The sequence below is a fragment of the Ylistrum balloti genome, unplaced genomic scaffold (genome assembly GCF_031769215.1).
Source record: "Ylistrum balloti isolate Yb309-2 unplaced genomic scaffold, AGI_CSIRO_Ybal_v1 Utg369946, whole genome shotgun sequence".
NCBI lineage: Eukaryota > Metazoa > Mollusca > Bivalvia > Pectinida > Pectinidae > Ylistrum > Ylistrum balloti.
Genome location: NW_026782051.1, coordinates 502751 through 513554, shown reverse-complemented (window position 1 = coordinate 513554; position 10804 = coordinate 502751). Strand labels below are relative to the sequence as shown.

The window sequence follows — 10804 nt, the reverse complement described above, 5'->3', positions numbered from 1 at the left end:
ATGTCAAGACGTAATTTACTAGACACGACCAAGGAAAACGACCCTATTGAAGATGGATGTGAAAATACAGGAGAAGCACCTCGAAGTAGTGATATATGCGGTAAGAAATTTAGGGACAAAGGACATCTCCGGGAACAAGTAGCCATCCATACAGAAGTCCAACATCACAAGTGTGATGTCTGTGGCAAGGATTTTAACCAGAAAGGAGACTTACGGAAACACGCAATGATACACATAGAACAAAAACCATATAGTTGTGAAATATGTGGTAGGCATTTCGGTCGATCTGGGCATTTTAAGCTTCATCGTCTGGTACATACAGGAGAAAAAACCATTTACATGTGACATTTGTGGCAAAAAATTCAGTCGAGCAGGTAATTTCAAAGAGCATATGAAGATCCACACAGGAGAGAAAACATACAGATGTCATGTTTGTGGGAAGGATTTCAGACAAGCTGAAAATCTGAATGACCATTTAAAGAGGCATAAAAGTGAAAGGCATTTTAAATGTGATATTTGTGAAAAGGAGTTGAATCACAAAAGCAATCTAATGGCTCACCGTCGGACACACACAGGAAATGTGAAATTTGTGGGAAAGAGTTTTGCTGGCGAAGTAACTTTAGGCGACACCAGATAACACACGACGAAGTTAAATCGTGTAAGTGTGATATTTGTGGGAAGAAGTTGAGTCTTAAAGATACGTTTTTGGCACACCTTCGGATACACACTGGAGAAAAACCATTCAAGTTGCGGGAAAGAGTTTAGTTGGCCCGCTAACTTTAAACGACACCAGACAATACATGCTGAGGTTAAATTGTTTCGATGTGATATTTGTGGGAAGGAATTGAGTCAGAAAAACACACTGCTAGCACACCTTAGGTTACATACAGGAGAGAAACCGTTTAAATGTAATATTTGTGGAAAAGCCATCAGTTGTCAAAGAACCTTGAAACGACACCATATAATACATGCTGAAGTGAAATAATTCAAATGTGAAAAGTGTGGGAAAGGTTTTAACAGAAATAAACATTTGAAAAGACATATAATGAGAAATCATGGTGAAGGAAAGAAGATGTTCAAATGTGGTGTTTGGCAACAAGACAACTAAAAGTGGCACCTTATCAATCAACATTCTTAGAACAATAATATTGATTCTTGAAATATCCTTATCAATACAGTCTTTCATGGAGCTAGTATAAATGATATATCCTTTTAAAAGGTAATTGTTTACAGCCCATTTCCAAAAAACGTTATCCTAATATTGGCAATATCTGCAAACATCTGTAAGTATAATTTTAAAGCAGAAATGATAGTAGATGATAACAAGTTTTCAAAGAAACAGATTTTGTCTTTCGACCAACACATAAGTAGATGTGCATTATTTTTGATATGATCTGTGTGTGTAGGTCTAATTCATAACCTGAACAGGTTTTGTTTATTTTATCACTGGCCTCTGATAGGTCTAATCCGTAGTAATCTTACATCACAAATACATATACCGATAATAAATTTTCAATTGTATTTGGTCAAGGCAGGGCCATCACATAAATATCACAACCAGATGTTGAAACTTTTGAGGAATAATGACGGATAACAATGTTTAAATGTTCTGTTCACACAACGGATGTAAATCTTTGATTGTGTTTTTAATAAATCAATCAACATATTATTACGAAACTCTACTTTATGTGTTATTTCAACATGAATTACGTGTAATACTAGTAGGAAAAGCAGCATGGTAGTATCAACATTTGAACAAAATCATTACCCAAATTTAATAGAACAAGGACGAACTATAAACAAAAGAAAGGTTCACACGAAGACTCCCAAGAAAGTATAAGGAGAATAAGGCCACGTGTTCAGGAAGAATAAGCATCTTTTGCTTCATTGACGGCACCCTCTATGTAAATCTTGGACAATTGAAGTTCTCAATAAGAACAAGGTATACAACAACAGAACCAACAAGCAAACTAACGACCATCAAGCACGTCCAACTTCTTCTCAAAAAATAGAAGTAGAATATTTTAAAATGAGATCACTGTGGTGACAGTAAATCTTCCTCACAATCTTCATCAATATGCAGCGTTTGAAACCGTGTGATACACTTGTACATAACTTGATACCTTGCACAAAAACAGGCCCTTGTATATCGAATAAACTACGACGTGTAAACACCATTAGCTATGGATGCAAGGTTGTTGCTATCCAGAAATGGAAAATTCACAATAGGGAAATTGAAATCATCAAGCATATCATACAGCTTGGTGGAAAGCTGTTTATGTCTTTTTTTTGTTTTAGGAAAAAATCAAGATAAGCAGCTGATGTAGAAGGTTCTGTTATGTACTTGATTTCCAGTTCTAATAAATGAAACTTTATTTATTTTACAACAATTGCGAAACAAGTTTTTCCAACTTATATTACTCACTCTTGATGGCCCACATGGAAGCGCGCGACGGGTCTCGTGTGGGAGGAAACTAGAGAACCCGGAGAAAACCCACGTGGTCGGGCAGGTGACTCCTTACCTTTTCACGTCCATTCCGGGAATCGAACCCTGGATGGCGAGTGCGTTACCCATGGCGCCACCCGACCTACCTATTTTAATTCTGGTGGATATATACGATGGAGATGGTCAATTTGTCTCTTGTTATTTAAATTCAAGACATCATCAATATGTCTGGAAGTGAAATGGAAGGGCTTTGCAACATCTCTGTGGTCTGTTATGCTAGAAGATAGAAGAATAATAACGTAGAAAGTATTTTCGACTCTGGATTTTATATTTCTTATTTGGAATTCATTATTTGTTGTAAAAATACAATAAATCAACAATAGATAAAATTGTATTCAGAGGTAATGACGAGAAGCAATCGTTTGAACAAATTTCTTCTACATCAAGAAGGATTTTATATGAAATATTCCAAAGATTTAAGATTTTAATCCTATAGTAACGAGAAATGTCTGAACATAGCGCTTTACTCCTACTCCTCCTCATAGCTGGACCAAAGTAACATAACACAGTGGTCAGTCAGTGAAAGTCCACTACGGTCAAGAAATGATATGTACATCAGATTCTTTTTTTACATCTTCAACGGAAGACCAAGGCAATCAAAGAAGGAATTTAGAATATTCAGAGAATAGGATAACAATATACAACTTAAGCTGGAATAAGTGATAGAGCTATATTGATCAGGGAATACTCATTACTTTCAATTATACTGTATACCGAGTAATATATGTGATTATTGTGTAGGCTTGGTGGTACTGGCCAAACAGTTATTTGTGGATATCTATATGTTTTACACATGGAATTACATATTTATTGTATATCTATATATTTCATGATATCTCATTAAGCAAATGACATAATTACGAAAAGTTCAATCTGGGCACATTTCTTTAATAAGAAGAATTTGTTAAGGTTAATCACATGCTGAAAGATGATATCGCTTTTGCCAACATATTTGCAGTATGTTTATCTAATTGTTAATTTTAAATCTTATCCTGAACTGGATATCGGAAAAGTTTCTAGAATTAAAGCAGTACAACATTAAAGCCAAGCTTTTACATAATAGACCAAAAACAATCTTGATAAGCTTCTTGAAATGATGATGCCGCAATAGTATTTATTAACATGTTTTCATCGCATTATCATCACATATAAAATATATTACAGTTTGGGTCAATAACTATTGAATTTAGTTTATTCTAGAAACTGTAGAGGCCAAGCAAGTCTTGATTATCATCAATTTCAGAATCTGTATTGCTTGACAGACTTGATTTTAGTCTTTTGATAAAAACATTTTGCGTGTTTTTATGTACACGCAATCAATATGGTGAAATTTGACTGTATTGAAAAAGGGTACATTTTCTAGACAACGTATCTGTGCGTACATGTTATTATACATATCTTGTTAACATTATCTGTTGTTGAATAATGAGATGGACGAGGGTTAAGTGGTTACGTGTTACAGATAGCAATGTGTAAAAGATCGCTTAGACAAGGATAGTCAAATCTAGTTCAGGTAAAATTACAACCGATAACAAAAAGTCATTACACCACTGTCTTACATATGTGAAATTGTCACAATACTGTCATACACATGTGAAATTGACACACTACTGTCATACACATGTGAAATTGACACACCACTGACATACATATGGGAAATTGTCACACTACTAACGTCCATATGTGAAATTGACACACCACTATCGTACATATGTGAAATCGACACACCACTATCGTACATATGTGAAATTGACACACCACTGTCATACACAAGTGAAATGGTCACACTACTGTCATACATATGTGAAATAAACACACCAGTGATATATATATGAAATCGACGCATCACTGTCTTTCATATGTGAAATGTGAATTTCATTCAGCTACTACCTTGATATAGTTCTTAAAGATAATAACAAAGTTTTTTCAATTAATGAAGCGGGAAAATTCTGAAACAAAAATTAACGAAGTAAATCATTTTCCTGACTTTGTGTTCATGTTCATGTATTTTTCTTCGGTTGTCAGTAAAGAATTCATTATGATTATATATAAATCTTTGAAATGTGTAATTACACGCATTAACCTAAATAAGTAGCATAAAAAGGATACATTATCACATTGTATAAAAGTCACACAAGTTAATAGCACATTTTCATAATTCAGATTGATTTACAGTAGTGCCAAAGCAATGAATTAAACTGCATCATACAGCTGTTTCGTCCTTCTAGGACTCCTCAGTGATGCTAAAATTCTTAAGTCTAGGAGAGGAATGGGGGAAATCCAAAGTGATCAAAGAAACTCCTAATCTAGACAGGGAGGTGCAGCAGCCCCATAATGTATGAAATGCTTTGTTCGACTGTTGCTCTAGGACACATGCTGTTGATACTTTTGTTAACCAAATTCAGTCATTTGGGAAGATAGAGATTCCACCCTGGCTCATGAATTCACCTGAACTTGACTTTTCACTTCATGAGATGGTTTAATCAGACACAAACAGGTACACGTTTCGTTCATCCTTCTGGAAATTGCAGATAAAATAGAAAACATTTCTATATTTATTTACTGATGCTCCAAAAGATAATGATAAAGTTGCTGCGGCCATGGTTACACAAGATGAAACCTATGGATGCCGGCTGCCGAACAACGCCTCAATAATCTCGGCAGAAGCGCGAGCTATCTACCTCGCCCTTGAATATATTCAAAGAAATAAAGTTATGAGAGTTGTTATCCATTCAGACTCTCTTTCTGTTATACAAACTCTTAGCAATAGATATATCGAAAATATTTTCATTAGAAATACCTTAATGCTATATAATGAACTTGCTTTTAACTTTCGTATTGCTTTTTGCTGGGTTCCTGTGCAAATGGGAATACCAGGCGATGAAAAAGCAGATCGTGCCGCAAAGACATCTTTATTGCTACCACTTGTTTTTAAACTTCATCTTACCGATTTTAAACCATTCATTAAACAAATTTTAAAAGCTCAGTGGCAGGAGGATTGGAATACCTTTACCAATAACAAATTGCACTCCGTTAAACCTGTTATCGGTGAATGGTCTCCAGGCTATAGAGACAACTACCGAGACGAAGTTGTCCTTGCCCTTACACATTCATATATGTTAAAAGGCGAAGATCATCCTTGGTGCATAGGATGTGATGAACCATTCACCGTTCAACATTTTTTTATTGGACTGCAGTGACCTTCTGTCTACTCGAGAACGTTTTTATCGTAACATTACATGTCTAAAATCCCTTTTGAAACTGTTGAGATTTGTAAAATTCTACATTACCTGAAATATGTTGGTCTATATAATAGACTATGACGTACCATTTCAATATCTTGTGTTAAAGGGACTAAATGGTTAGATTTTCATTTCATAACCGGTAAAACATGTTATAACATTTAAAAGTATGTTGAAAGTTATGCACTTTCTGTTAATTATGAAATTCAAAAGTTTGCAAAACCATTTTTTGAAAAACAAAAAACAAAAAAAAATAAAAATAAATAGGAATGACCCAATACTAATTCATATCATTATTGTTCGGAAAGTGTAAACAATGTCTTTGCGCATGCGCGATGCGGGAAAATTCAGAAATCATAACAAAGATGGCGGACTCTAGACCGAAGCGAAGGGGTCCTAAGACTCGCTTAACTGAAAGCACAGGGAAAGAAAGGAAAAGAATGCGTGAATTGAACTTTGCTTGGACGAGAATTTACTTGGAGGACATGACAGACAGATGGCAAAAGCTGAAAGAAAGCCAGGGGAGCAAATCAGATGCACAGTTTGCCAAGGTGCTACTTGACAGGTTAGTTCAGACAGTCAATTCACTTTGAAGTTTCATAAATTAAATAGCCGATAAGCCAAAGTGGAGCATTTTAATTACTTAATGTATAAGTAATGGATGTCGATATGCAATTAATGAAAGATACTGAAGGCCTGTACACAACCGAAATCTGTCAATATTGGCCTCCATGGGTCTGAATCAGTGAATGTGAAAGAGAAATAGGGCACCCAATGGGGAATTCTGAATGTAGGGTTTTTATTACAGCAATTAAGCTAAAAGCGAACGTAAATTTTGCGGGTTTTTTAAAATACATGTTCAAAGTGTGTCATCTCGTTATACAGTTATGAAACTACGATCGCGAGAGCCGACCAACCAGCGGGACCCAGTCGTGACACCACATTGAGGTAATTGTTTAATTATGACGTAATAATACAGGTCAATTAGTCCATACCAAGATACATTCATGATTTGATATATGTTGTCTTTTATTTGTATCAAAATAAATTGATCATAGACACTAAAAATTACAGTCATTATGATATTTTTAGGCTTAGATTATGAGGGAATGTATGTCATTTTCACACAATTTTTAAATTGTCAGACACAACAAGTCTAGCCCCTGAAATTGTTCTTTGTGTTTGTGTCTTTCTAATAAGGTTGAGTTATGTGAATACATACTCTACATGTATTATATGATATACATATATTAGAGGATTATGTATTTATTTGTTAGTCTATTACTTATGTCTTACCAACAGATAGTTGATTTTATTTACAATGTTACTTTTTGTATGTTTCAGACCTCCATCATTTTGGATAATAAAGTTATCTGAAAATAGTATCGGCCTACTTACCTATGATGGAGGTACGTATGAAGCTGAAGCTGCAAAATCTTTAGCCAATCCACATTTAAACGTCGCCTCCAGAACTGTCTGTCATTTCTGATCAAAACAAAGTGTATAGATGATGCTCTTCCTTGGTCGGACAGTATCAAGCAAAGTTTCTTTCAATCGTGCAATTGGCTAGAAACCTGTGGAAAAAATGATATCATTCTGAATCCAGACAAATTTGTGTTTGCAAAAGATACTGTTCTGTTTGCTGGCTTTGAAATTACTCGTGACAGTGTGCGACCATGCAGCCGTTATCTTGAAGCAATTCTGGACTTCCCTTCACCTAAGAACATAACTGATATGATATCTTGGTTCGGCCTTGTAAATCAAGTGTCATATGCATTCAGCATGACTGAAAGGATGCAAGCATTCAGACAACTGCTCAAACCTGGAACTTCATTTTGCTGGGATGACACTCTAGAGCGTCTTTTTCAAGAATCAAAAGCAGTTATTATCAGTGAAATAGAACACGGCGTCCAGATATTTTCATATGTCAATTATTATATAGCTACTGTCATTGGGAGAATAGGGATACCTGATATACATATTAGTATGTTATGGTGTATCAAAATGTAAAGAGGTGAAGTATTGGTCTGCTTAGTTGTATAAAAAATTCTTTATCCTATCAGGATGTGTTTATTTCAAATAAAACATACTGTTGCATTATTATATAGTGTAATATACTCGGCGCCAATGAAAACGCAACACTAAAATTTTGGACATAACATATTCTTCACAACAAGGATTAGATTCTTATTCTGCTGTATTTAGCCACAACACAATGCACTACAAAACTAACGAAATAATGGTCGAGTAATATCAACTCCTTGTCGTACCACAGGGCATTGTCGTAAAAGTATGAGTTTGCACGTCGGCGCTCTAAAGTGCGTTATATCCTTGCTCAGTCACTACTAGTGAACACTGTAGTTACAGACTTTTTCCGTCATCAATCTTTTAAATTGTCATCATTATTTGCTACAAATGCCTCGACTGACAGACAATGAAAGACACGAAGCTCGGGGTATGCTGGCAGGAGGGCTTTCTCAGATGGAAGTTGCCAGGAGAATGGGTTGTTCTGCTTCCACAATCAATCGACTGGCAGAACGAGTGCGACAAACCGGATCCGTGAGAGATCGACCTCGTCCGGGGCGACAGAGTGACGACGCCAAACCAGGACCGTTACATTCGACTAAGTCACCTGCGAGATCGTTTTCAAACCGCGACAAGAACGGCTAGACAGACGATAGGAAGTCATGGCAGACGTTTGTCAGCTATTACTGTGCGCCGTCGCCTTCGCACAACCGGATTGGCGTCGCGCCGTCCATTTAGAGGAAACGAATTGACTCAAATTCGCCGTCAAAATCATCTAAATTGGACAAGACAGCGCCGAGGATGGACCCAACGTCGGTGGGCTGGCGTCCTGTTCACCGACGAATCGAGATTCCGCCTCAGAGGAAATGACGATAGAATTCGAGTGTGGCGACGTCGAGGTGAAAAGTTTTTGGACTGCTGTGTAACGGAAACGGATAGGTGGGGCGGCGGCAGTGTGATGGTGTGGGGAGGTATCTCTTTTGCATACCGTACCCCTCTAGTAATTATTGACGGCAATCTAACAGCACAGCGCTACATCAACGAGGTCTTAACTCCTGCTGTTGTTCCATTCTTTGCTGGACACCCAAACGTAGCGTTATTACAACAGGACAATGCACGACCATATACCGCTCGTATCACTACAGACTACCGTCAACATCAGAACATCGCAACCCTTCCGTGGCCCGCGTTTTCCCCGGATCTTAGTCCGATCGAGCATCTTTGGGACCAATTGGGTAGGGCTGTGAGAGAGCGACCACAACAGCCCCAGACGCGTCGGCAGCTTGAAATCGCTCTTCAGGAAGAGTGGGGGAACATTCCTCAAATCAAAATTCAACGCCTTATTCGGTCTATGCCTCGAAGATGCCGCGCTTGTGTCGCTGCAAATGGTGGCCACATTAGATATTGAACGTGGTAATTTTGATTTTGGGGGTATGGACATTAGTCACCGAAATCAAAGTATTCCCATGATGTAGTGCTGATTGCATTGAGTGAATTTTGTTATGGACATAATCAACTTTTAGGTATTTTATTAAATATTGTATTCAAAACTATAACTGGTAAATTTTGACAGTAATTTAAAGGTGTTGCGTTTTCATTGACGCCGAGTATAATAATGAAGTCTGTTATAACAGGGAAGCTGGTGTGGAATACTTCATCACGTAGTGGATGAGCATTCTTGGACAGTGCCCTACACAGACTCAGGGGTGACAGATTGTGCACATGGTCCTCTAACTACAGGTGAAGGTGACCAAAGGTACTTGGAGAAAGGGACTGATGCACATGTGACCTTGCGGAAATTGGTCCTGTACAAACCATTTCTGAACAAGATACCATATTACCTGAATTTCAGGTTTGTATCGTTATGATTATTATTACTGTCAGTATTTTGCGTATGATTGGTGACATGATCTATGAGAGCTACCTTTTAGGTGAAATCTCTGTGATTGAGAGATACATTATAACAAATGCTCTATTGTTCATCTGTCAAAAATATTTATTTCATACATGTGGATGGATTTACATTTAGTGTTGTTACTTTATCTTTATATTCTTTCCAGAAGTACAGCCGAACTGGAAAATTTCCATCAACTGATTCTTATGTATGCCAGTAAGAGATTTGCGTATACACCTCCAGTATATCGGGCAAGAAATTTCCTGGCAGCATTGGATTACAATGCCCATCTTGACAGAGAAATCCAGAAGAACCAAGATGGTTCCATCCGGTAAATATTTTAAAATTATTCATAACAATCAAACCAAGAAATCTTACAATGCTTCCTTTGCATGCTACCAGATGACCACTGTAATTTTTACGATATGATTGGCAAATTTTTACTGAAATTTGTTTGCTTGAGTGATTGAAATTAACATTGATTTTCAGTAGGAAAATATGTTTTTTCATTTTTGGCATTTCTTACAGGTACCACAGGATATACAACAAAAAACGTGCCCGTTGGTCAGTTGTACCATACAAAGTGGGAAAGACGTACCCACATATCCAGGGGCTCATCAATCTGATTGTCCAGAAGAGAATTGCAGATCGAACTGGAATGTCAAAACCAAAACCCCTGGACCCAAAAGATCCCAGAAGGATATCGGCGGTTCTTGCTGATGTTCCCCCACCACCCAGCTGGTAGAAAAGAAAAGGTCCCGTTTAAAATGAACGGAAAAAAAAATACAAGACTTTGTCTCCTGATTTTCTAGCCTGATGTGTCCATACATTGATGTCTTTGTGTAATGGTACATATGTTTATTCCTAATATTACCTCAACCTTAGTGTTATAAGATACTGGTCCTTATAATATTCATTTACGATGTCCAACAGTAAAATTATCTTCAATAAACATAAAGATGACGTCAACACTCGCTAACCAGTTGATGTCAACACTCCATGGTCATCAGCATAACTCATTGATGTCAACACTCCATGGTCATCAGCCTAACTCATTGATGTCAACACTTCATGATCATCAGCCTAACCCAGTAATGTCAACAATCCATGGTCATCAGCCTAACCCATTGATATCAG

General features: G+C 37.0%; 1 protein-coding gene and 1 pseudogene across 1 annotated transcript; both read left to right on the top strand.

The window, feature by feature from the left end:
* On the top strand, positions 1-765 carry LOC132547310 (zinc finger protein 92-like). The gene is made up of 2 exons (XM_060211078.1): positions 1-268; positions 527-765. Exons 1-2 carry the CDS (start codon positions 1-3, stop codon positions 763-765), a joined length of 507 nt encoding a protein of 168 aa, XP_060067061.1.
* An 8819-nt stretch (positions 766-9584) lies between these two features.
* On the top strand, positions 9585-10438 carry LOC132547333 (uncharacterized; annotated as a pseudogene).
* The last annotated feature ends 366 nt before the right edge of the window (positions 10439-10804 follow it).

What these genes read in the sequence shown, in the direction of transcription:
- LOC132547310 (XM_060211078.1), top strand. Translation starts at nt 1, where the DNA reads ATGTCAAGACGTAATTTACTAGACACGACCAAGGAAAACGACCCTATT. An exon ending in ATATAGTTGTGAAATATGTG is followed by an intron (nt 269 to 526) that starts GTAGGCATTTCG and finishes ATTTGTGAAAAG; the next exon opens with GAGTTGAATCACAAAAGCAA.